The sequence below is a fragment of the Taudactylus pleione genome, unplaced genomic scaffold (assembly GCF_031769625.1).
Source record: "Taudactylus pleione unplaced genomic scaffold, aTauple2 ptg000032l, whole genome shotgun sequence".
NCBI lineage: Eukaryota > Metazoa > Chordata > Amphibia > Anura > Myobatrachidae > Taudactylus > Taudactylus pleione.
The window spans coordinates 33,205,295-33,232,853 of record NW_028284434.1 but is presented as its reverse complement, the minus strand read 5'-3'; the positions used below and the strand labels follow the sequence as shown (position 1 = coordinate 33,232,853).

At 43.8% G+C, this 27,559-nt stretch overlaps 2 protein-coding genes across 7 annotated transcripts in view; one reads left to right on the top strand and one right to left on the bottom strand.

Moving 5' to 3' along the window:
* Positions 1–13,849, bottom strand: part of TSR3 (TSR3 ribosome maturation factor) — an 18,438-nt gene extending 4,589 nt beyond the window's left edge. The window contains exons 1-5 of one of the 4 annotated variants that reach the window (XM_088452002.1): positions 13,744–13,849; positions 10,349–10,472; positions 6,373–6,589; positions 3,709–3,902; positions 163–336 (exon numbers count right to left, since the gene is read on the bottom strand). In XM_088452002.1, the coding sequence (XP_088308128.1) occupies positions 163–336; positions 3,709–3,902; positions 6,373–6,589; positions 10,349–10,472; positions 13,744–13,809 (775 nt within the window). In that variant the 5' untranslated portion in view covers positions 13,810–13,849. Of the gene's footprint in view, positions 1–162; positions 337–3,708; positions 3,903–6,372; positions 6,590–10,348; positions 10,473–11,799; positions 11,824–12,409; positions 12,425–13,409; positions 13,708–13,743 lie in introns of those variants that run through there. The other 3 variants (XM_088452004.1, XM_088452005.1, XM_088452003.1) reach the window with 3 other exon arrangements.
* Positions 12,699–27,559, top strand: GNPTG (N-acetylglucosamine-1-phosphate transferase subunit gamma). 3 transcript variants are annotated; one of them, XM_088452007.1, is made up of 12 exons: positions 12,699–12,759; positions 13,697–13,855; positions 14,193–14,247; positions 16,049–16,091; positions 19,884–19,938; positions 21,177–21,260; positions 21,657–21,750; positions 23,639–23,753; positions 23,836–23,918; positions 24,467–24,598; positions 24,780–24,858; positions 27,262–27,559. In XM_088452007.1, exons 2-12 carry the CDS (start codon positions 13,803–13,805, stop codon positions 27,363–27,365), a joined length of 897 nt encoding a protein of 298 aa, XP_088308133.1. In that variant the 5' UTR covers positions 12,699–12,759; positions 13,697–13,802; the 3' UTR covers positions 27,366–27,559. The 3 variants fall into 3 exon arrangements, with proteins under 3 accessions (XP_088308133.1, XP_088308134.1, XP_088308132.1); XM_088452006.1 differs by having other exon boundaries at positions 12,701–12,759; positions 16,024–16,091; XM_088452008.1 differs by lacking the exon at positions 14,193–14,247 and having other exon boundaries at positions 12,700–12,759; positions 16,024–16,091.

Below are 27,559 nucleotides of genomic sequence, written 5' to 3'. Positions count from 1 at the left end.
CAAATATTGATTCGATTTAGAGTTCTCTTCTGTTCATTCACGTTAAATTTTGATGAAAATAAACTATTAACACTTCTATTTTGAAAGCATTCTTACTTTGCAGAATATTTTTCCACACCTGCCTAAAACTTTTGGGGAGAGGGGGGAGAGGGAGAGAGTTACCTATTTCTTCCTCCTCCTTATTGTATGCACCAGCCAGGAACTCTGCTTCTACCGTCTTTACTTCATCCACATCCTGGCACTTGCTGTATCTCTCAAGTAAATCCTTATTTAGTTCCAGAAAGACTTTTCCCCATTTAAATTTCCTCAGTAGAATTGTGGCCAAATCTGGAAATCCTGAACATAAATCATAAAGCAAAGTAGAGAGAGAGTGCGAGGCCCTGGGGTCATCCTGCCACTTTCCCTATTGTGCAATGAGACGGCTGTGATGGCCTCACACATACACAAATCATTATAAAACGTGTTTTTTCCCCCACGGCCCACTCAGTTGTTCTGCATGAAATGTGATATGTTCTATATGTGACTGTACGACTGGGGGCATTTGATCTGTGAATGACTCGAGGACCATAGATGCGAATCGCAATCTTAAGGTGTACCCATCTGTTGCCTATAACAGAGGCAGCCATTTTGCAGACTGAACCGATATATAGCCTATCAATTAAGTAGGATCTAGTGACATTTGCGACCTATTCAAATGAATAGACTGCTTTCTCATATCGCTTCAGCTCACAAAACGACTACCTACAAGTATACTGTCACATATCTATGGGCGTTAGTCCAGGGGTAAGAAAAAAACAGCACACAGGCAATATGCAGCCCGCCAGGCAATTTGGTCAGGAGCACGATTATTATTATTTATTTATATGGCGCCAAAAGTGTTCCGCAGCGCATTACAAAGTACATAAACAAATAGGTGACCAGTGACTTACAGTACAATACAATACAGGACAAGGACATGGATAATATACATTGCTACATTAGCAACCATAACACCCACATAAGCAGCCGAGCATAAGCAACCAAGTGTTAGGTGCCCTAGTGGTGAGCAAAAAGTAAAGTAGGGAGAAGCACAAGAGGGTAGAGGGCCCTGCTCTTAAGAGCTTCTATTGGTAAGGACCTGTGCTCGGAACACCCTAGTGTGTGGCTAAGATGTAATGGAGTGCTAACACAGTGTCCACAAAGAGGCTGATTTAGCAGCAGACGCTAATGCGATCGCAGCTACGATTGTGCACGGAACGCTCAGCTGACGCCCACTGCTGCTTTCTCATATCCGTCCAATGTCTCTCTTCTGCGTAAACATTGGTACAATCGACGCACATCGGTGGCTCAAGCAGCTCTGACCAGCTGCAAACACTGCACGTCTCCTCGCACGCCCAGAGCTCTCATGCTGCGTATACAGTCCCAGTGGCTAATTTATGCACGCCCATGAAACGGCATTTAAACGGCTAGAAATGTCACCCAGAGTTCCAAAATGTTTCTTCCTCATAACTGTGCTTATTCATTTGAAATATTTGGTATGCGCCCCTCAACAGTTTACGAAAACTGGGTAGGTGAACCCCCGTGTGAAATAAAAAGCCCAACCCCTGCTCTAGACTCATAAGTCAGAATAAGAGGTGGCTACTCATTCCCTATCTAGGCCATATCAGCATATACTGCATTAGCAGTTTTAACATGTCTTAGCAACATTGCAGCTAATTATCCTAGCATGTTGTAATATCACTGTTATTATAGAGAATCAGAACCCAGATTAAAATAGGTGAAATCAAAATAACAAACAAAAAGAGCCAACTGGAGCGGTATAGATATAGGCAGTATTGATCAAAAATGGAAAGTAGAAAAACAAAAACATATAATGATAGGTATAAACCGACTTGAAAAAAGTTAGATGATAAATGCAAGTTTAACAGCAGACTCTATTACTGGGCAGTAAGTCACTGAGCAGGGCCGTAGCTAGGGTAGTGCGGCCGGTGCCATCGCACAGGGCACCACAGGTCAGGGGGCGCTGTTTGGACCTGTCAAATTTCTGATTATTATCATTCTTCCTTGTAGCTTCCTCTTATTTCATCCCCAGCATATCCTGGCCTCTCCTATCTCTTCCCTGGCCATTCTCCATGAAGCCATGGACCTTTTTTGGGTGCATTATGTCCCTTTGAAAAATGAGGGGGGCGCCAATGCTCTTTCTGGCACAGGACACCAAAATGTGTAGTTACGGCTCTGTCACTGAGTGAGGACAATTTTGAAAAAAAAGTTAAGAATATGGAAGCACAGACTGCATAATGTATAGTGCAAAGGTATCCAGATGACTTCCTCTGATGAGGTTTTAGGACAGGATGTACTAAATGAAAAATGTGGTAAAAACCCCTTTTTCGGGGTTTTTACCGCATTTCCATATGTACTAAGCCCCGGCCACCCATTTTTCCGTGTGGAGGGTAACGTCAGAAAAACTTGGTGTTACACTATAGAGGCCTATGGGCTTTTTACCGCACACCGCACCCGAAGGTTCGCCGCCCCGCTGTCTCCCAGCGCTAGCCCCCACTCACCTGCTCTCCATGGTTGCCGTTCCGTGCTCCTGCTGGGTCCTCCGCCTCCTCCTAATCTTCCGGGTGCAGGGAGGAGGAGGAGGAGCCCGGGGCTTCCTGCACAGGTGACCAGCAGGAAGCTCACGGGGCTCGGAGGGGGGAGGGTCCACAGAGACCCCGTCACCCGGCGTCGGCTGCTTCGCAAAGGACAGCTCTTATCGCAAGAGCTGTACTTTGCGATACTAATCGCATATATACTAACATATGCGATTAGTATCGCAGGGGACAGCGGTGACTGGGCGGAGTGGTCACCGCAACTTTAGTACATCCTGGCCTGTGAAGTGAAATGCATAAAGGATTTATTCAAGCATTGTACTATCCATATAAGCAGGCTGACTTATTATCCGGACTCATCTGGATACCTTGGCACTTATACTGACATCACCAGAATTCCTCACCTGATCCTAACGGCATTTTCAGAGCTCTGCTCAGGGCAGTTTAGACTATTGGCACCAGATCATTGTGTGGCCATTACCACCATCGGCAGTAAGGGGCTCCTGACCCTGCTACCACTCACCTGCCCTCACTGGACCATTGGATCTATTAGTAAGTTATTGGTCTAGAGGTACTTTACACTGTGCAGTACATACTTACAGATTCTTCACTGTTCCATAATTTCCCACAATCAGTAATTTACTGGCCTGGTAATATATTCTGCTTTATTTTTTATTTAGTATTACCAGACTTTTTATCTATGATTATGTATGTATTTTTTTCCCCATTTCATTTTTATTGTTTTTATTTCTTGATTTCTTTTATTGTTCAAAAAATGTGTAATTCTAACGAGCCACGCTCCATTTTCGATCAGTGGTAGCTTATATCAGATATACAGTATTTCATTTGGCTGCCTTTACACTATCAGTATCACAAAACAAATTAACCAAGCTATGTTATTTTGTACATAGCACTGCATAATATGCTTGTTCTGTATTACTGTAAGTTTGCAGTACAGGAAACATGATTATGTAATGTAAAAGTTACAAAACAGCATCCACACAATATATAGTAGGGGCATGTTTGCTGGGATAAGGAGACATGCTCAATTCATTACTGTAAAACATTTCCAGTTTTACCTGCTGCGCAAACTGAAGACTCTTGCACATACAATACATTCAGCCCATTTCCTTACCTACTATACAAAAGGTTGCAGCAAAAGCTTCCACACAAGACAGTTTACATGGACGCCCATAATTCACAGGGTTTGCGGCCACGAGGTACGGCAACAAGCGAGGATGGCTGCCTTTCATTTTGGAAAACGGAGTCTCGTCCAGCTTAGCCCAGGAGCAATCAATGACTGCCACGCCATTATCTGCAACGATCTGTCTGATTAAAGTACAGTCAATGAGTGCAAAACATGTATTTACAGCAATTCAGTATTAATCAGGTGTTTTATTTAATGGCTGCTCCAATTCGCAGATGGTATTAGGTCAAATATTTTCACAGAACAAGAACTTGTCTCAGTTGCAGATTAACAAGATGACTGTATGCAATCATTTATTTTCTTACAGAATTGGAATTCTCACTGTAACTAGAATCTATATCAAAATTAAAGTTAGTGATCAACCAAGAGGGCGACCTCCTTCTATAATGTCACTGTTTAAATTTTCTCCCCCAAAAAACTCAACCCTTAAGTTTATGATAATTCTACATCTCAAGCCTTAACATAAATTTAGCAGTATTTGCTAAAACGTAAGGTAAGCACGACAGTATAGGGCAGTGTTGGCTAACCTTGACACTCCAGCTGTTATGGAACTACATAACCCAGCATGCACTGCTACAGTTTTGCTATTAGGGCATGCTAAAACTGTGGCAGGGCATGCTGGGATATATAGTTCCATAACAGCTGGAGTGTCAAGGTTAGCCAACACTGGTATAGGGGGCATTAGGACTGTTGTTACTATTAAGTCATTTTTGTGTGTTTGAAACTTTTTATATTAGTTGAAGTGCACCTATAGAATTTTTTTTTTTTTTTTGCAGAACGCAAGTGGAAGGTAAAACGTTTCTTCAAAAGTAAAAGGGCAAAACCAAAGTGATGCACCCACTCGCCCAACAGGGAAATCTCTGCCTGTGCTCCAGGGTGAGATGATATGCCCACATTCTAAATTTCGATATGAGAATGTTGACAAGGACATTATAGGGCCTTGGTGGGAATTGAACTCAAGATTCAGTTCTGTGAGACAGCAATGCTAACCACTACACCAACCATGTACTAGACAAATGAAAGCAAATGCTAAATTGGTCGCTAAGAACGAGCAATGTTAGTGACCCTTGCCGTGATTCCTGACCTCTCCAGGAAGCTAAATGCTGCAAATTACAGACGTATTGCATCAGAAAGTTGCAACATTGCAGCTGAAACTGAGCAAACAACACTTTATTGTAATCGCCCCAAAAGTAGCTTGATAATAAACCAACTATCATGACTGGTCATGTGGGAGAATATGGTCTGAAAATTATGTCCATTACACAGCGTGTGCGGTGACCTTCTGACCATACTAACTGGCCCCAATGCCTGCAGAAGCAATCTGAGCGAGGAGCTGGATCTCATACAATTTGCTCATAGACGTGCTTGTGGCCAAAGCAGACACTAGTCTGGTTGCACAGTATTCTGGCCTGAGAAGCAGACTCAGGGGTCAATTCAGACCCAGACGCTAAGCTGATCTCTCTCGCAGCCAAAAGGGACCGTGAATGCAAAGTCCGCGATCGCACTGTCTGGTGTAAGGACGCCCTCTATGCCTTAGAGAGCGACGGCAGAGCGAAAGCACGCCAGTAAAAAGACGCCCACTTTTCTTTCTTAACGCACGTCATCTCCAGGAAGTGTATGATTAATCAGAACCATCGGAGCTGCATGCAGCACTTGAGGTAGCCCCTAACCCACCGCAAGCACTCCGATCACTGCAGGTTGAAATAGAACCAAGTGATATGTACAATGACACCTCCATGCTCATTATGCACACCCATAAAAAACTCTGTTTTGACGCCCAGACACTCCTGCGTTCGCAGCACCACTCCGCCGTTCACAAGCACCTTCCCCTGTTATCAGCCACAAACGGCGCTGTCACTCAAAATAGCGTCCAGTCTGTGTACTACGAGCGCACTATTCCCGGATGCAGTGACTGGTTCGCGCAAGCGTATTTTGCTGCATACACAGACGGGCGATAATCGCCCATAGCGTGCGTCCGCGGCTTAGCGAAAGGGTCTGAATTGGGCCCTCAGTCCCTTTATGGCAAGCATAATTCACAGGACAGTCTTGGGAATGACTATGGAGTAAAGATTAGTCCTCAGCAAGGGCTCTGCAGTTCACAATATAATTTATGCTGGCCATACACGCTACAATTATCGGGGCGATCCGCCTGATATCGGCGGATAGCCCCGATAATTGTAGCGTGTGTGCGGGCGACCGAGGGTTAAATATTGCTCGGTCGGGCATGCAGGATTGTCCAGCATGCCCGTCCGATGCGATATTTACCCGGTAAATGTCGGCCGCATCGGGCAGTGTACGCGGCCGACAGACAGACATTTCCTGTGTTCCTTCCTACGGAAGGAACAGGGAAATGTCTCCTCCCCCGGGGGCGGAGCGCGGACGTCGGACTATACACTGTGAGATTTCTCTCTCAGTGTATGCCGGCGACATCTGCGGCTGGTAGGCTGCCAGATAACATGTCTGCCGGTCTGACAGACATTTTATCTGGCTGTGTATGCCCAGCATAAGGAATAATGTATATAATAATACAATAGTGCAAGTAAAAAGTGTTACACAAATAACAAACAAAAGGTTTTACAAAATATAACTCACTTGTCAGCAGGGGAGACACACATAGTCCCCATAGGGCTTAGAATGAGTCCATTGAACCTCTGATTTAGGCGAATGCTCCTAACTAGACCTTTTCGAACCAGCTTGCGGCCTGTACATCTCTTTGGATCACAATGTCCTAAATCCCACATTGCCAGCGGGCAGGGGAACTTCACTTTAGCCTCTCTGTCTTCCACGTCCTCTTCCCTCTGTATACTAGCTTCCATGGCCAAAAATAAGAGAGAGGACAAATAGTGAAAAGTGACATTAAAGATTTCCAACAATAATAAAAAAAATATTTCTTCTCTTAACTACCCATAGTTTGCTGTGTATGTGGGGGATTTTATACTCACCATTAAATAATTTTTACTGATGCTTGTAGAAGAACACAAACAGTGGGTAAGCTCCACTATCTAAGTGGCAGGAAGAAAAGCTGACCCAAACACCAGGAGTACCTGTGGGTGAGGGGCAGCAAGTCTAACGCTCCTAGCAGAAATAATAAAGGGAAAAGTCAACTCAAGGTCACCATGCAAAGACAAGCAGCTTATGGGAACGGAGGCAGATTTCTTACGGAAAACCCTGTTCCTCATCTATGGTTGGTCAGGTAAGAAGTCTCACAACCACAGCATGTCCCTATGATTGGATCAGTGAGACCCTACCCGTTAAGGATCATGGCTTCAAGGGTCACCCTGAGGAAAGTTGGGGGTCCTCACTGATGGTCCTGTGGAAGTATTAGTCTTTCACATGCAGAGATGCCAAAAATCCCCTTGTCACCTAAATATTCACCTACAGCAACTTCATTGTAAAGCTCTCTTCTGGAAATAACTAAAGATATTTAAATGTTTAATCCAACACGACCCATCCTTCATTGGGTACCAACAAACGTGTAAACTTTGAATGGCAGTCTGGAAATCTAGTCTTCATAGATGGGAGTATCGCTTAAAAGGATATTGGATACACTTGGTTTACAGTTCTGAGAATACATGGTATGGACAAGTAGCGAGATCATTGACCAGCAGATGATGAACCCCACAAGCCCCTGAGTTCAAAGGTTGTAGACAGAAGAATTTGGCATTAGAAAACTTTTGGCACAATTGCTTGTCAAGAAGGACCTCTTCCTGCATCTACTCTCCCCTTGGTGAGCTGAAATGGACCATTATAGTGGAACCCATTAAATTTTGTTTTACTTTGCTGTAGGAACTTTTTATCAAGTTTAAGTCCAAAAAGAACTCTCACTGAAGACTGTAAAATTAGAAAAGAAAGCTACTCAGATTCCAGGTGTCAGGGTCCAGAACTGTGGGATAGAACAAAAAGTATAGCGCAAACCTGGTTGTACCAAGGGAAAATACACTACATCTTGCATTTAGCACAGACTTGGCCATGCGTCAATAAGCTGGCGGGTTTGGGGTTCACCTTGGGCTTGGCTTTTTGAGAATCAGGTGTAATGCCCAGGAATACAAGAGGGTCATAGTCACATTGCACCAAGCAAAAACGATCAATAAATTGGAGCAAAACACTAGCACCCATCTGAATAACACAAAGCAGAAAAAGACACTTCCCAGATGTGCAGGTGGATGCTTTAGAAAAATCCGCTTCTTGGGGAAGAGTTGGGGGAGAAGTTGTGCTGGATAGGTTGGACTAGATGTAGGAGGCTGGAAAAGGCTGCTCCACAGAGGAGGAAAATCTGAAGTTGGACAGGACTTACTGGTTGTCACCCAAAACACGTTCCCATGCCTTCAAAACGCACCATCTCAGCACCCTATGAAGTTGATGAACTACTTGTAGCAATGCTCTGTGTTGTATTTCCAGTTAACAATCTTCTGCCGCCTGCTTGCGATCTCAGGTTAATGAGTTCCAGATCATTGTATTCCAATCAGCCCCCCTAATGCACACACACTACTTGGGGACAGATAATTCCTCTCCTCACTATAGACAACTAAAGGTCCACCTAACCTACAGCTGTGGTGAGTAAAGGTGGGAGGTGACAAAGTCTCACAATGGAAGCAAGGGGCACCTAGTACCCTTCAGCCCTGCTGTCAAGAAATTTAACAGAATACAAATTCAAAAAATAAATACAATATTCTCACATACAGGACACTGGAAAAATATGGACCAGGAGGGATGGGATTTATAGGAAGAGGAGAGGTCAGCTTTTCATCTAGTGCCCAGAACCTAAGACAATAGCGGTTATCCACTGTCTGGGTGCCCCTACTGCACAAGGAGAAAAGAGGGCTGAACATTTAGTGCAGAAAATTAATATTTTTATATTCAACTAAACAGATTTGATGGTATCATTTGTTCTATGTAATAACAGCACTACATTTCCCAGCTCCTGAGCAGTTACATACTTGAAAAAGTATTTAAATGAAAGTTAGTCTATAAACTAGGTTCAAGCGGGATGTGCTAAAACATGGGAGCACCACTTGGACAGATGGCAGAGTGTTATATACAGTATGGGTACCCTGCAAGTGCTTCAGCTCACTCTCTAGGCTGACATTGGCTAGCACAGGAATGGCCAACCTGTGGCTCTCCAGCTGTTGTAAAACTACAAGTCCCAGCATGCACTGCTTCAGTTTTGATATTAGGGAATGCTAAAACTGTGTCAGGGCATGCTGGGATGTGTAGTTTCACAACAGCTGGAGAGCCACAGGTTGGCCAGGCCTGGCCTAGCACTGATGCCTCACAGCGCTTGGGTCATGGGTTCTATTCAGACCAGGGAATTATCAGTATAGAGTTCTTATGTTCTCTTCATGCTTGCATGGCTTTCCGGTTTACTCTCAAAGTCCAAAATAGGTAAGCAGGTTATTGTGTGTGTGTGTGTGTGTACGCTCCACTGGGGCAGAGACAGGTGTGAATGATGAAGGATTCTCAGGATACATTGTTGGACCTATATAATAATAACAAAGCAGCAGTCTGCAGACATTATAACTATTATGCGTAAGGTTGCCAGCTGCAAGCAGATAGGGGCATTTTTACATCAAGATACCCTTTAACTTAGGTAAAAAAATACAAATCTATAAAGCATATAAACTCCATCATGTCAACTGGGATTTACTGGCATATCAGCTGTTTGCGCTACCTTTCTGCCACACCTGCCCCACCTATTATTTTTATCTACTCTGTTCTGCTTTTGTTGCCTCAAGTTACCGAGTTTTTGGTCAGTCCTTCTAGTTTCCTCTCCCTCCCATTAGTGCATATGTAGCATCCCTGGTTATCTGTTTAACATTTCCAGGAGCAGAATAATGTACCTGCAACAGCCAGGTCCATGCTGGTAATCCCAACCTGACCAGGCTAAGAGGTGTGTAATTAATGAGACAGCCAATTGGACAGTGGCCACAGTCCATAAAGTCAAGTGCTATATAATTATATACTGTACTCTCACTCAACAGCATACATTGCTATACACAGGCGTAGAGAGTGCTGGAGCCCATCCTGCTGGCACTGTGACAGCAGACAGATAATGGCAGGGGATACTATTAGTTTTGCTGTTATATGATTTCTTATGTCTGCTTAATTTATTCATAGTAATTCAAAATTCAATAACCATAAAGAAGTTAATATTATTTGTCCATTTTACTACCTAGGTTTTAAGTTTCTTGTGTTTTTTTATTTTTATTTTCTGTATACTTATTCCCTCTCTGTACATAAGTGCCACTCTGTATAACATATGACGGCTAAGTAAATACCCATCTCAGGAACAGTTCTTGCCTGGACTCCGCAATCCTCTCTCTCTCCTTCTCTAACATTTCATCCTACTACTTGTAATTACTCTGCATGCATGTAATACAGTGGTGTCAAACTCGGGCCCTTCAGCTTTTGTGGAACTACATATCCCAGCATGCCCTGCCAGTTTTAGCATGCCCTAATAGCAAAACTGTGGCACTGCATGCTGGGATGTGTAGTTCCACTGCAGCTGGAGGGCCCGAGTTTGACACCACTGATGTAATACATAAGACACGTTACTGGGTGCAGAAATTACCATGGAGAGCTTCATGGACTTCACAGGTAAACGTCTCCAGACTTTTAGAGGTTTTCTTAAACCTGGATTCCTTCTGTTTAGGCCTGCCAGCCTTCTGTGGCTTCTTGGGTCCCATTGTAGTCCACTACTCAAACCCAATAAAGAAAAAAAAAAGTCAGTATTCATAATAGTTATGACAATTAACATGCTGGCAGTAATAGTGCTAATCAGAAACTCTGTGGTCAGCAGTAACAGTAATCAGGGCCGAAACTAGGATATCTGTCACCCGATGCAAGGCAGCAATTTTGCGCCCCCTCCCTTCCCGTACCTGGATTTTGTCCTTGCTCCTCCATAAGGAAGTGCACTAGTCAAACGTCCCTGGTATAGTGACTTACATTATTCCACACACCATAATGCCCATTACACATTATGCCACACACTGTAATGCCTATTACCAAAGTGCCACTTACATATTTGCCCGACACCATTTTATGCCCCACAGTAAGGCTTATAATTACTTTAAGATTACAGGCTCATTGTCAGGGGTTTTATGCTCATTGCCAGGGGGTTCCATGCTCGTTGCCAGGTGGATTCATGCTCGTTGCTATGGGGTTTATGCTCATTGCCATGGGGTTTATGCTTGTTGCCAGGGGGTTTCACAGAAGATGCAGCTTTCAGCATCTTCTCCCGGCACTTGCGCTGGCCTTGCAGACACTTTTTCACCCCCTGCATTCTGGCACCCGGTGCACGTGCACCTCTAGCCCCCTCCTAGTTGCGGCCCTGCAGTAATAAGCTACCAGGTAATACCAGGTAATACCCAGTAATATGGGGATCAGTACTTCCCTCATCTCCCTCCTCCTGGCTTACTGCAATTGTGGTGCTGCCTAGGTAGCCCTGTGTCTCATCCTGATTGGAGGATGCAACAGGGTTCTATTTGGTTACCACCAGTTAATAATTAGGTGGTGGCACAACATGCCATGTGTCATAAACACTGAGAACTAATTCTGATTCTACCCTCCCCAAAATTTACCCGCATTCAGCTAATGGAAATTAACTGAGACTGAATTATTATTTTATTTTTTTAAAGAAGAACATCTTTCCCCTACTGCTTTGTGCCATGGGCTTCGAGTGAAGTACAAGGGGGCCCAGTACGGCTGTACTGGGAATTAAATTAGATTTATTAAAGTCTCGGGCACAATATCTCTATGCTTTGTCTGTCTCAGTCTGTTTCCAGTTATCAACTGTGTAGCCGCAGTGTAATCAACAGACTTTGTAAACAGTGGGCTACCATGTGCATCCATATTACGTGGTACATGGGTGCGTGGCATACATGCAGTCGTGGCGTGTGTCAGATTCGGGAGGGTTCAATCTGTAGTACAGTAAGTCATTTAATTACTGGGTACTGCAAGGTGTGTGACAGTCCCTACAAATGTCCCTGGTGTCAGTGGGAGCTGTGAGCAGGGGGCACTCACACGCCTCTCCCTGTGCATGCAGTAGACAGATATTCTGCAGGATTATATAATAGATGTTCATTAGGTACTCCTTGAAATATACAAAGTATATGTTTGAATTTTCTCTCTATACCCTCTTCATGTCTAGTCGTACCATACTATCCCTTTAAACTGAGACAATCATGAATTACACAGGTTCTGTGGCTGGCTGACCTCAAGCCTGCATTTCACCAGGTTTTAATCAGACACAGAACCTGTGTAATTCATGAGTGTTCCGGTTTATATGGGTAATATGCTAATCGTATGCGTGTCGTATCTCTGCTGGTGTCAGTGCAGCCTCTTCTATCCCTCTATACCAGGGGTTCCCAACCACTGTCCTCAAGTTACACAAACATAGCAGGTTTTAAGGATTGTCATAATTGAGCACAGGCAACTTAATTAGTACCTCAGTGATTTTGATTAAACCATCTGTGCTTTAGCATGGATATCACCAAAACCAGGACTGTCATTGTGCCTTGAGGACCGAGGTTGGGATCACTGCTCTATACTCTCTGCATGTCTCATTTCTGCTGGTGTCTGTGCAGTCTCTGCTACCCATCTACAGGTCTCATCTCAGCTGGTGTCAGTGCACCTCCTATACTCTCTGCATGTCTCATCGCTGCTTGTGCCAGTGCAGTCTCTTCTACCCCTCTACACTCTCTGCATGTCTCATCTCTGCTAGTGTCAGTGCAGTCTCTTCTGCCCCTCTATACATGTCTCATCTCTGCTGGTGTCAGTGCAGTCTCTGCTACCTCCTATACGCTCTGTATGTCTCATCTCTGCTGGTGTAAGTGCAGTTTCTATACTCTATACATGTCTCATCTCTGCTGGTGTCAGTGCAGTCTCTGCTGCCTCCTATACTCTCTGCATGTCTCATCTCTGCTGGTGTCAGTGCAGTCTCTGCTACCTCCTATACGCTCTGTATGTCTCATCTCTGCTGGTGTCAGTGCACCTCCTTATACTCTCTGCATGTCTCATCTCTGCTGGTGACAGTGCACCTCCTATACTCTGCATGTCTCATCGCTGCTTGTGTCAGTGCACCTCCTATACTCTCTGCATGTCTCATCTCTGCTGGTGTCAGTGCACCTCCTATACTCTCTGCATGTCTCATCTCTGCTGGTGTCAGTGCACCTCCTATACTCTCTGCATGTCTCATCTCTGCTGGTGTCAGTGCACCTCCTATACTCTCTGCATGTCTCATCTCTGCTGGTGTCAGTGCACCTCCTATACTCTCTGCATGTCTCATCTCTGCTGGTGTCAGTGCACCTCCTATACTCTCTGCATGTCTCATCTCTGCTGGTGTCAGTGCACCTCCTATACTCTCTGCATGTCTCATCTCTGCTGGTGTCAGTGCACCTCCTATACTCTCTGCATGTCTCATCTCTGCTGGTGTCAGTGCACCTCCTATACTCTCTGCATGTCTCATCTCTGCTGGTGTCAGTGCACCTCCTATACTCTCTGCATGTCTCATCTCTGCTGGTGTCAATGCACCTCCTATACTCTCTGCAGTCTGCATGTCTCTTGTACCTCCCCTTCCTCCCATGAGAGTGTAAAAATTATCAGACCTGCTCAAATTCTTCTCTCCCACTCACCTCCTATGTATGTATGCAGTAGTCTCTTGCACACGTGTTCTTTGCAACTACCGCTAGATTAACATCCCCGCCTGACCAATCTTTCTTGGCATTTCTGATTGTTTGCTAGAGTAGATCGTCTACAACTGAAATAGCAGCTCTGCTGCACGTCATTCTGTACGATTAATCTCTTAATTGAATAAGTATAGGTCACCACTACCATACCTCAGCTGCACGAACTATATACACCCTGTAACTGTGAGCTATGCTAGAGAAAATAAACAAAACACCCTCCCGCTTCTAACCAGTGCACAATCCTGTCTGAGTCACAGAAAACTGACCCCTCTGCAAGTACCTGAAGGGGTGGGCTAGATCCTAGTGGAAGCTGCGCGGTGCTAGTTCCGGGTTGTGGAGATGTCATGTGACACTGAGGATGGAGTTCCTGCTGTGGCTGCTCTTGTTGCTGGGTAAGTCACTGTATATAACTAAATATATAATAACTATAATGCTGAGCCCATTTACTCTGCCCTTCCCAGGGTGGCACAGGGAGCTCACTTGAAACTACATGCCCCAGCTTGCATGACAGAACATTATGGGATTTGTAGTTCCACAGCAGGTTAAAGCTGCGGTGTGCCCAAACCTAGTGTACAAATCAGTGTGCATTAGTATTATACCAGCATTATTACAAGGAGCATTGTCTGTATCCCTTTCATAGACAGGGAATGCTGCCTAGTGATCACTGGTGCTTTGTATATGTGATGTGTACCACATACCCCCAGCTGTGCCTACTCTTTTATCTTTCAGCGCACAATACTGCAGCAACAAAGATGAAGATTGTAGAGGAACCAAACTCATTTGGGTAGGTGTTTATAGGCGCAGAATTGCGGCATTTACATAGTAACACACACTGATTACACCTAGCACTAAAGTGCATTGGGGGGGGGAGCAGGGGATCCAATGGGCAGCCAGAGAACAGGGAGGGTGGGCCAGCCTACATTAATCCCCTCCCAGTGGCTGTGTGGTCTGTAGTAATAGGCCGCATAGTCCCAGTATCCCCCTGCCTGTCTGTTCTTGGCCCTACCTCCTCCTCACTGACAGCAGCAGCGTTCGAGGGACCTGCTTGCCAGTCAGCTGCTTTCTGGGCACTGCTGTGTGGCTACTACAGGAGAGGGACAGACTCCGCAGACAAGATATCCAATAGGTACATTAGGGTATGGGGGGGGGGGCATAGTTTATGGTACTTAAGGTAGTGCTAAGAATAAGGAGGTGGGTTAATGATTTAATGGGTTAACGATACTGAATTAGAACCTCTATACACTCCTTCCTATACCTTCTAATATCCTGCCTATACCTTCTAATGTCCTGCCTATACCTTCTAAGGATAACGCTAATTTGCGTATGCAGTCATACAGTAAATAAAGACTTCAGACCTAGAATCTGTGGTTCCAAAGCACAAAGTATTATTCAAGTAAAAGTACAGTCAGTTACACGCTATTGATCCAGACACAATTCGGCGCAAAGGAATTATACAGACCCAAGTACAGTATACATACGCAGCGCTTCCGGACCAGATGTTAGGCATCAGCAAGAAACCCCTCGTCAATCAACATTCAGCACGAAGACTAAGACCCAGTGTTGGAGCACACTTATTTATACCCCCCAGGAATAGACAAAACAATAGAGAAGTTTGTTGCTGATGCCATTTGGTTCCCAAGGGGGATGCATCTGTTACAGAGCGTTTAACAGGCTGATTCAAATAGACACAACCCAGCCTCCAACAACTGGGGGTCTCTGGTTTCCCGCCTCGTGCAACATCCTAACAGTTATTCATATAATATACATTTTGTTGCTTGAAGTCTCTGCGGTCCATAAGTTGAGAATGCATGATGCGATCTCTCCATCGATATTACCGGAATACTGTTGAGAGAGTACGCATCAGTACAATACCAACCATGGCTAACGTATCACGTATAAAACCTTAGTTATGAAATAATCTTTATTTCCTAACAATTATAGTAAATGTGCATACTTGAATCTTATACCTTAAAGCTTATGGAACCTTGTATGTGAATATGTAATGTGTGAGTATGTGGGGTTTGATGTAAAGACGCTAGTTAACTTGGGGCAGATGCGTGCGCAGAAAGCTAATAAACAGCGTTTTCATATAGGATCTTATGCATTCGCTAATATGCGACTAGTTAACAGCGCAATTGTGCATGTTAATGTGTATATGAGGAACGGTGAAAGATGCAATTGCATGGTGCTAATAGTAATATCGCCATATGTACTTAAATGTGAATTTATCTAAAATAGCGCTTGGGCGGCCATTCGCAAAATGGTGTCTTGCGATCTCATTTCCAAGATGGCGTCTTGCGGCCAGTCGCAAGATGGCGTCGCTGCGATTCAATTTTAAACTGATTTTGTCTCAGCCAATAATCCAGCTTCGACAGGGTGAATTAGGATTAAGGTTTTTAATCTATGAGACTGGGCGCCATGATGAGTCTTTGCCCCTTGTGATAGGCTAGCTTCACCCCTGGCACTAGATGTCCGTAGCTGAACATTAATCAATAATTGCAATGTATTCATGTCACAAAAGGCAATGCTGACTTCTAATAAACATTTATTTATCTCTCAGGTTAAATAATCCGTTTTTATCACAGATAAATAAGCTGCAACCAAGGACGGAGCCCTCTCCAGTCTCAGGTAACAGAGGTGTAGTGGGAGGGTTGTTATATTAGTGTGGGTATCTTTATGATGTTTTAGTGGTGTTTGTATCTATATGTATATTTAAAGCTGCGTACACACTGTGCCGCTGACACAGTGACCGATCAGGTAAGCTATACAGACTTACCAGTGTGTGTTGAATTTATCCACCCAGTCGAGCTGTCAGTCACTGGCAGTTCCCGCAGCAAGTGTACGGGCAGTCGACTCCTACCAATGGGTTATCACCTATTGCAATAACCCATTGTGGCATGTCAGCTGTTGTGGAACTACACATCCCAGGATTCCCTGTCAATTTTGCTGTTAGGGCATGCTGGGATGTGTAGTTGCACAGCAAATGGAGTGCAGCAGGTTGCCAACCACTGGGTTATTGCAATAGGTAAAAGATCTAATGCTTTTACAGTAAATACTATTTTAACACAGAGTTACCTTCACCCTGACAATTTCATATCTTGGTTTCTTATGCTGCGTATACACATGGGCGATGTCATTGCGATTTGGCCAAGTTGTAACAACATATTGTGCTTATCATGCAGTGTGTTTGCACAATATGCGCAGTCACATGCGACATCGTCAGGTTTGATGTGCTGCACACCAAACCTGCTAATATTGCATACGGCCCCATTCATGTCAATGAAGGACGGAACGAGTGATCATTTTGTCGTTCATTACAATGTTCTGATGTGTACCCACAGTATAATATATTGGCCTGACGGGCCAACATACCGTCCAGTGTGTGCCCACTTTCAGAGTATTTAGAAACAAGGTTTAGCGGTAGACTTCCAGTAAAGTTTAGAGAGAAGGAGCGTTGTACATTGAGTAATTTCCCTTCTGCTCCCTGCCATGTGTCGTAAGTGAACGGCAGATGATGATGATAGAGATATATTTACTTATGTCTGCAATGCTGAAGTAAGGAAGTAACATCTGTTGTCAGCTTTATTGCTTAGGTAGGTAACCAGCTCTGTGGTAAAATTAATTTGATTGGTATTAAAGCTGAACTGATGAGTGCAAAGGAAAATGAGTCAGAAAACTATATGGTAGAGTATCGATTATATTCCAAAATTAAAATGGTTTATAAAAAAGTATAATGGCTTTCCCTTTATAGAACATATACAGTTTGTGTCAGTAATATGTTCTGAGAACAGTAGTTATAAGTATACTGTAGAGATATGAGATATACCAGTAACATAGAAGGATGATTACCATTTGCCATTTTGACGTAACGTGGAGTGAAAGTAGGGAGGTAGACACCTGATTTCCTATGGATTAGAAGCTACTGTAGCATGGTAAACTGTGGCGATGTGGGATGCCCGCTGTGTGCACAACAGTCGCCCCATGGAGGAGGATGTGCATTTTGCAGTACCTGGCCTGATTACAGAGAGAAAGTCGGCTCGGAGCTGCAATGTACTGGGCTGAGTGACATTTTATCAGCTTTGTTTATTTAGTATTGGAATTGACGGAGTAATTTATGAGGAGTTACAGCAATAAGAATATTAGGGCCTGATCCTGCAAAAACAGTAAGTAACTGTACCTGGACAAATGAAATATGCAAGGGGTGCAAATCCTTCTTCTTCCTTTTTTTTTTTTTTGTATGCAGAGTAAATACCGGCGGCTGCTTTTGCATGTAGCCCACAAATGCTGGACAATTTTGGGCCTGATTCAGAGCCGGACGCTCTGACCAGAGCGCTCGCTCTGAATCAGGGTCCTCCTCCATTAAAATGGAGCGTCCTCCTGGACGCTCGTATAGCTGTGGGTGACCACCCACAGCATATACGAGCGTCCAAAAAGATGGTCGCGATGGTCTTGACCATCGCAACCATCGGACTTGCGAGGGAAACCCTGCGGTAGGGTTTCCCAGCCACAAGCCCTGGAGTGATTTTGGCTCTATCAGAGCCAAAATCACTCCCACTGACATCAGTAGTGATGTCAGTGGGGCCGGCTTCAGACGGTAGGCGTTCCCATGGGAACGCCTCCGTCTGGCAGGCACGCCCTGGCACGCCCACCAAAGGGGGCGTGTTGTCAGTCACCATCGACAGCACGCCCCCTTTGGTGCGAGACCAGGAGCGACAGCTTGGCTGTCGCAGTCCGGTTCTCGCGCATGCGCACGACGGAGCTCCCTCCGTCGTGCGCATGCGCAGTGGGGAACATCGACCCACTTGCCAGCGTCCTGCCGCTTGCGAGTGGGTCTGAATGACCCCCTTTGTTTCCACACTGCACTTTAGATTTCATTCTGCTCCCAAATCTAAATCTCTCTGAAAATTTTGGAGCTGATTCTGAGTTGTACGGATCTTTAACGGACGGAAATGGCGAGTTTTTGCATACAATGCATGCGCAGATGTGAATTTACACATCTTGGTGGAGTTCCGTCCTATTGTGAGTTGGACGCAACTTGACCAACTCTTTATGTGAAAGAGTGCGTTGCGGGCATGAAGTGAGCGGTGACAGTGCGATCGCATGTAACCACTCTGACTTGTGAGAGAGTCCTGGGCGTATATAAAAAGGTTACCGGGAAGGTAAACCTGTCTCAGGTGTATCTCGTGCACATAGCCTGGGGCTGGTGGCAGTGCAGATATTAATCATGATGGGCGCGGCAGCTGGGGTAAAATTATTGGGCACTACGGGCTTCTGCTTGCACACATGATCCCCCGCATTAGTTGAATGGACACCCGCATTAACACAATATAGTAAATCAGGCTACCGCTGCAGTTTAGCACATAGTAGTACATAATGTTTGCAATGATAATGTGGCATACTACCAAAAAGATCTAGATTTTCTTCAGAAGAAAAAAATATATATTTTAATCTAATCCTGATGGAAGCAACACATTGGGCCTGATAGAGGTGTACGCACTACAGATGTCAGATGTAGTAGAGCAAATTTTTATTTTTTTTTGTACTGCGCATGTGTAATTCCAGGCGCACACAGGGAGAAATATATTGAAAATGTAGTGGGCATTAATGGGCAGTCACAGGGAGGTGGCTTAGTGCAGGCACTGGGATGGAAAACCTTATGTGTGTGTTAGTGAAAGTGGTTATGTACACAGACGCTTGGCCACTCGCATAAGAGGCCTTAGGGCTGGTGCAAGTTTCAATGGTGCAACTGATGGTAGCGTCTAAGGATGCACTAATCGGTATTACTGCGTGTACAGACGCTGACAGTGGGCGCCTCAGTCCATGCACATCACATCGGAGGCACAGATGTGCACAAGGGAAGGATTTTGTAGCGGCATTTGCAGAGTTGCAGATGGGTGACCTCCAATAGAAGCATCTGCAGGCGGTTCTGCTCTCACCTCAGAATCAGACCAGTTATGTGTAAATATTGTTGTGGTTTGTCTGGAAGGGGCGATTAGAGAAACAGTCATTGTTAATGATGGCCTTGATTGAGCATAGACTTCTCATTATGGGGGTGATTCAGACATGGACGCAGGTAAAGCATGTGGGCATTCTTCTGAGATGCACTGTGCCAGCAGACGCAGATGGAAATTCCATGTCACTAACTGGGGGGGGGGGTTTGCTGGCTAACAGTCTAAAGACACACCAGCGGCCATGGCAGGTGCAGTGTCTGATGGCATGGCCGGTAGTGCGTCTTTGTATGGACATAGGCCACAGCATTAGCATAAAGACGCAGTAGGGCAGACGCTGCTGCAACTGCGCCCGTCTCTGTATCGCCCCCCACCTTATGAGCTGTTGAATAAAAGATGTTGTCGTGTTTTTTTTGTGCGGTTTATGGAGAAAATGATTTATATGGACTTGTCTTCATTTATTGTGTTACAGGCCCACCGCACCTTTTCAGGCTGGCCGGAAAGTGTTTCAGTTTTGTGGAATCCACGTAAGAGGATAACATTACCAAGAGAAGGCAGCACTGCATACAGAGCCTGCCTGGTTTTCTTTAGGGGTTACATTAATAATGAGAGTGTGGGACCTAGGTCCTGTTTTATCACAAGGGGCAATTGTGGGTATGTGACTATATATTACATTGCTCAGAGTGCTCCTAGGAAAGCGTTTCTCTGCTGAACGGCAGCACGGAGGAGCAAAACCGGTCCCATTAAAAGTATAGAACGAGGCCCATTTTGGAGACTGGAAATGGCTGTGCGTGCCAATTACACTTCATCCACAATAGGGAATGTCATCTCAGCACTGCTCTGCAAATGTAGGTGCACTCTGCCTCTCTCCGCCTCGCTGTCTGTGCAAGTGTCCTCCACAAGCGTCTGCGTCTCTCTTCAAACCTGTGTGGCATGGTGTAAATCTAGGCGTACTTGCGCAAATCAAGGCTCATTGTGTGATAACATTTTGCGCTGTGTAGTGTAAGTTTTGCTCTTTATAAATGACTATTGTCCTGCAGGTGGATAGCCGTTACTGGCCAGTATAGCTACAGATGTTTCCTCACTTGTCTTTGCTGCAGTCTCGCGAAACATCCCCTCTCAGCGTGCTTGGTCCCGTGAGGCGCTGCTAGCGCCCTCGACTATTTTGCCGAAAATGCGTCTTAAGTTGCGATGCGACTACGACACACCAGGAGACTTTGCTGATTAATTTGATGTGTGACACTTGTATTTCGGTGTGCGACTGACTCTCTCAATCCGCATGCAAAGTGCTATGATGCAAGGACCACAGCTTTTGTCCTCGCCAAGTTCCATTTAAAGTCTCAATCGCATACAGAGCTACAAGTGTCACAATGTCATGACGATTTGCACATGGCTATTCAGGTGTTGTGATACTACAACTCCCAACTTACCCTGCTAGCTATGAGCTATCTGCCACATCATGCTGGGGCTTGTTGACTCACAACACCCGGAGAGCGACTGGTTGTCTGGGACTGTGGACTTGTACAGGCCAACTAGGAAACCTATTGTAATGGTCAGCCTCTGTCTTGTGTAGGTGCACATTGCATGCAGTATAGAAATGCAAAAGTATGTACAATATATTTCTATAAAGCGATAGGGTCACCTTTTTGTGGACCACGTACAAAATATTCAGCTTTGTTTTCACTGAAATGTTTATATTTACGAGAATGGATTTGTACATTAACATCCACTAACCGGAATTTATGTCTTGTCTCCACCATGCTAGGTATAAATACGAGTTCTGCCCATTCCACAACATCACCCAGCATGAACAGACATACCGGTGGAACGCATACAGTGGTATCTTAGGGTAAGGGCTGATAATGACGTGGTCCTCACCTTCCTTTGTCCTAGACTTGTAAAACAGTTGTTCTTTGTTTTTTGTTTTTTTAAACTTGTATTTTATTGATTCAAAAGCATCTTTTGACAAGAAAAAACAAAAAGCAATATCAATACAGTGTAAAGTATTATAGAAATACGAGCAGGAATATAAATATCATAGAATATACAAGACAAATGACAGAATGTCATTAAATCAATCAAACAAATGTAAAATAAAACAATGTAAAAATAAACAAAAACAAAACCATAGTACGTAGGACATAATAGTGCTATGCAGACTAGGGTTCCCCAACTAGTGTTATGGGAGGGTCATTATCTATTAAGCGCCTCAGATACCATTTGTTTTTTGTTTATTCTGTTTTAGGATATGGCAAGAATGGGAAATTACAAATAATACATTTAGCGGCATGTGGATGAGAGAAGGGGACACTTGTGGAGCCAAAACCCGTCAGACAAAGGTCTAGATCGATTCAGTGGTATCACTTCAGTTATTCTGTGTCTGTAGGGAATTGAATCTGTGTGGTTATAACATCTATCATATACTCTAGTGTTACATCTCCTAAATCTGGGTTTCTCACAGTCTTTCCTTTCTCTAATCACTTTCCTCTTAGGTTAGCGTTGAATTGTATAACTGTGTCATATCTTATCTTGTATAGTTACAGAATTTATATAAGCACAGGGACAAAATCTGCAAATGAAACTGGTTGATGCACATCTTGTGTTTATGGGCGTTGGGCGTAGGTATAGAGAACAGGATGGGGGACACACAGAGCAGCTTACCTGTAACACTAAAAAATAAGATCAGCAGCAATCCTGTACATACTTTGCAGGCACAATGTGTTGTATACTACTTACCTATGATTAAGCAATATAAATCAGTTATAATACACCAAGTGAGTAAGCTACACACTTAAAGGCTGCCATTGCCCCTGTTTTTGGCCTTGATATATCAAATACTAAATAAAATAGATAAATGAATCTCTTGTCTGTATTGCAAAAGGGGCATTCATACAAAGTACAGCTTGTAACATTTAATGTAGGCTACCTCCCCCTTCAATCAGGTTATTTGACAATGTGGATTGCAGATAAATGGTTACTGGGATACAGTATGGAGATGCAGAAAAAGCTTGATAATTCGCCTATTTGTACAATACCAGCCTCTCTCCATAGTGATCAGTGGTTCTTATGCAAGTATCCATATTTCCTGCTTTCACCTATCAATAACCAATAACAATGTTATATGAGAGTCAGTTAACCATTTCCCAGACAGTGGGTGTGGAAGTGCCTGTACAGCTCACAATACCTGAGTGTATTGGGCTCGTTTCTAGTTTATTTCATGTTTTATGGATCATATTTTTTTTTAAGTTCCATATAGGCCAGATTGTTCAATCTGTACCTCTGTGTTTTGTGCACCAAACTAATAAAGGAGCCATAAGTCATTTATTCTTTTAAAAAAGGGGGCAGTCGTGAAGCGTTGACCTTAATTCGCTTGGTGCCCATGTTAAATAGTTTTTCTAGTTGGCCTAAAACAGACAGGACAATCAGTCGCTCTCCGGGTGTTGTGAAACTACATGCCCCAGCATGCTGTGCCAGATAGCTTATAGCTAGCAGGGTAAGCTGGGATTTAATAGTTTCACAACACCCGGATAGCCATGTGTAAATCGTCACAACATCTAAGGCACCAATACACTGTGAGATTCAACGTTGGTAAGATCAGTTGTACGATATCCCTTGAAATTCTGCATAAGATGTGGTCAAATAGTGTACGATTAATCAATAAGATCATAGGATAAGATGCATAGAAGTGTATCACATCATACACTATCAGTTGAGATCTCTCTGCAAAACCATCTGATCAGCGATCCGACTAGACTCAAAATACAACTATTTGCAAACTACTGGTCTGACCAACCTGTAGAAAATGCCAAAATTGTGTTATAAATCGTCCCGTGTATGACCTGCTGCCAGACAGCACAAGTTCCCATAAAACTAAAATTTGGGACTGATGTAGAATAATGGTTATATATTTTTCTTTCACCCGTTATGGAATTTATTTACTGAAGACCAAATCGTAAAATGTATATACTATTTATTTCTACTAAAAATAGGGCACGTTTCTGTAAGCTGCTCTACAGGCAAATCTGTAACACATTTGCCCAAACAACTCCTCAGATATGTTTTCATTTATTAAACTGTACTATTAGAAAATGAGAGAATCTGGTTGGTTACTGTGGGCACCTTCCACAGCGCTACCTATGGAGCAGGCTTCCTACATTTCCGTGCATTTATGAGGGTAATACTTTTCATTTAGAATGATTGGTGCACTGATTTACTCCTTGGCGATAGGTTCTGTTGGTGTGCGGAAAACGCAACAAGTTGTCTGAGGTGTCGGAGCCGAGCACATGTGTCTATTCCATGACATTCCAAACCCCTCTTGTTTGCCACCCGCATTCACTACTAGGTAGGTTCGCCGAGACGAGTTGTGCACGCATCAGGTTCCTATACCTCTGCTTAGGAAGTAATGGTCGTTGTTTTGGTTACAGTGTACCCTACTCTAAGTGAGGCATTGAGGAGGCAGTGGGACGAAACCGAGCAGTCTTTATATGATGAGCTAATTACCAAGCAGGTAGTATTATTACAGATTAGTATAACGTATAGATACCTCTTATGTATTTGATTGTGGGCACGCCATAATACACACACGTTGTTTTGACGTCTTACAAAATTAAAGATAATACATAGGAGACAGACAGCTACAAAATGTTTCTATTTATAGGCTCATTTTTATCTCTCCCGTGTGAGTCTACATAGATTATAATGGTAGGGAAATGCCGAGAATTCTACATCTATTTAGCTACAAAACACTGGCATATTGTAATCCCATCTATAGTTACTCTAAAGGGGCATTCCACCTTCAGGTAACTTTGATTATTTAACATTTACATGCCCTAATGGAACTTTTTTCTTTTAAACATCCTTGTGTGGCTTCCAGCCACATGTTTGTATAATCAGGCAGACCTGAATACTTGCTTGCCCCAGGATAAGAACACACAGCTGGTCTTTCTCTATATCTATCTATAGGCCATTTATTGTGCCTGTAGTGTGTATTCATGGAGTGAGGGGTTTGGGGAAGCGTGTAGAGACCTGTGTCATACGGCTGCTTTTCACGTGCAGGGCTATACGAAGCTGCTGCAGGACATTTTTCGGGAAGCCGGGTACTATAAGTCGTCCAAGGGAAATGAACGTGAAGCAAAACAGAACCAGACGGAGTCTAAGGTGTTTGAGTCGCTGGAGCAATGTATCACGGTATGTTGTATTCACTAAAACTGCCCGCAACAGCTCATACATTGCCAGTACTGAGAGCTGTACTTCCCTATACCCCACATAAAACCAGGGATCTATCCACTTGGGGGTGCTGGTTTATTACCTAATGTGGCAAGTAATGCTTGTTTATAGCATATGAATTACACTGTGATTTGTCTTTCAGGCTCACACTGAATTGTCTGAGGAAATAAAGCGACTTCAAGGCATTCTAGACAAACATGCCATTTCCTATAATAAGAATGGTCAGTAAAAGCTTTCCACCATGCATTGCTGGGGAGAATGTCTTGCTTATTTTTTTTTTTGTTTGTTTTTTTTAAACCAAAAACTGTTCTGTGATCATATAATACTGACATGGTTTTATACTAATTATTCATTTATAATGCACAAGTAATGACATGAAAACTCACCAATTTATTACCACTGATTTCTATAGATCTTACTTTACAGCAATGTTATACATATTAACATCACTTGTGTATTATATATACCTCTTGAAAAGATATGCGAGCTTTGTAATTTATTCTGTTTACTGGTACAAATTCCACCTCACTGTTCTATTTAGGGAAATGCTGACAGATTCTGATATAGGTAACTATAATTTGTTATATCAAAAATAATATTTTTGAAAGTTGACCTGTAATGCCATATTGAGTGGTTTTACTACCTCAATTAAATTGCTTAGATCAGCCTACTGTAGTAGGGTTTATGAATCTGTCCATTAGTGTGGCTGGCCACTGACTGCACACACATGGTGATAACAGCTAAGTGTCTTTTCAGCTTGGAACGATGAAAATCCAGGCTGATGTCATATAAACTAAAAATAAATCCAGGCGCAATAAACGTATAAAAAAAAATTAGTGAACTGTGGCCCTGATTCAGCAAGGATCGCTATTCTGCTAATATGCACGCAACGCAGTTGCTAATATCAGCGGTGATATGCAAATGATTGCATTAGTATTGCCGTCGCAGCCTAACATAAGGACGCACACTTCCCCTTACTCACATCCGTATACTTTAGCAATATAATCGGTAACATCGGACCCATACGCACATTTGCACAAGCCCAGACCTTACTGAGAAATTGCTAATTTTCATGCACGCTACGAGACCTCAGACTGCGTATGGCATCGCAGTCGCTAATTTGTGCACGCACCTGCAATGGCACTGGCACACCGGCGTTTCTCCGACCACCCTCAGTTACCACCCACAACCCACAGCTTATGCGAGCGGCCAAAAAGATGGTCGCAATGGTCAAGATCATCGCGACCATCAGGCTTGCGACGAGACCTTGCGGTAGGGTCTCGTCTGCCGCAAGCCCAGGAGTGCTTTTGGCTCTATCAGAGCCAAAAGCACTCCCACTGACATCACTAGTGTCCCAGACAGTAGGCGTTCCCATGGGACCGGCCCCAGACAGTAGGCGTTCCCATGGGAACGCCTCCATTTGGGCAGCAATGCCCCCAGCACGCCCACCAAAGGGGGCGTGCTGTCACTCACCGTTGACAGCACGCCCCCTTTGGTGCGAGACACATAGCGACGGCTGGGTGGCGTATAAACCTAGGCGCAGTGCTGGTGAGACTCCATCTCTTTTTCATCCTTTTGTCACCAGTTCCCCATACTAGGTGAGACTGCATGCCTGTGCACATTTATCATTACATGATCTGACCTTTTAACTCTCTGTGACTGTATACAATTTTTGGGTGTACAGCCATGGCCAAAAGTTTTGAGAATGACACAAGTTTTGGTTTTCACAAAGTTTGCTGCTTCAGTATTTTTTGACCTTTTTGTCAGATGTTACTATGGTATACTGAAGTAAAATTACAAGCATTTCATAAGTGTCAAAGACTTTTATTGACAATTACATTACATTAAGTTTATGCAAAAAGTCAATATTAGCAGTGTTGACCCTTCTTTTTCAAGACCTCTGCAATTCGCCCTGGCATGCTGTCAATCAACTTCTGGACCACATACTGACTGATGGCCGCCCATTCTTACCTAATCAATGCTTGGAGTTTGTCAGAATTTGTGGGTTTTTGTTTGTCCATCCACCTCTTGAGGATTGACCACAAGTTCTCAAAGGGATTAAGGTCTGGGGAGTTTCCTAGCCATGGACGTAAAAGCATCCTGAGACCATTCATGTGTGGGGTTGCTTCTCAGCCAAGGGAGTGGGCTCTCTCACAAGTTTGCCTAAGAACACAGCCATGAATAAAGAATGGTACCAAAACATCTTCCAAGAGCAACTTCTACCAACCATCCAAGAACAGTTTAGTAATAAACAATGCCTTTTCCAGCATGATAGAGCACCTTGCCATAAGGCAAAAGTGATAAGCAAGTGGCTGAGGGTACAAGATATTTAAATTTTGAGTACATGGCCAGGAAATTCCCCATGGCATGGACATCCTTGAGCAATCTTAGAACATTTTGTATTCCCATTTTATCCCTGCGTCAACAGGGAGGATGATTAGTAACTAGTGCTAGAATTGAAAATGTCTTGGATTAATACGTCTTCAGCTATACAAGTAGATGGGTTAGACAGAAGGCAACAGAAATAAGTCATTTTCAAAACATGACCTGAATTGGGCACATGTATTACACAGTCTCCAGCATTTCCTCTCTTGGATTTAACTATTTAATCTTGTCTTTCTTAGGCTCGACTGGAGAAACGACACATCCAGCCAGTTTAAGCACGCATATTGCAAGAACGGAAAGATATCATCTACGTGGCGATACTGGTGAGCGAGAGGCTTTGTAGCACCAGCATTGCACTTTGAGGACGGCAACACCAATCAGTTGTACTTTCAGTATTAAATAGTTGCCTAAGTCATCAGAGTAGATTCAATCAGGAAGACTCTGGATGCCATCATTTAATCTAGGCCACTGAGCGTATGCTGCTGACTGTGGGTGGTTACTGTCACTCCGTACAAATAAAGACTGTCATTAAGTGTA

Bases quoted from the DNA above. Each gene is read 5' to 3' on its own strand.
- GNPTG (XM_088452006.1), top strand. From the start codon at position 13,822: ATGGAGTTCCTGCTGTGGCTGCTCTTGTTGCTGG. The intron at 13,856-14,192 runs GTAAGTCACTGT...TTTATCTTTCAG, and splicing joins GTGGCTGCTCTTGTTGCTGG to CGCACAATACTGCAGCAACA. The intron at 16,092-19,883 runs GTAACAGAGGTG...ATTGTGTTACAG, and splicing joins GGAGCCCTCTCCAGTCTCAG to GCCCACCGCACCTTTTCAGG.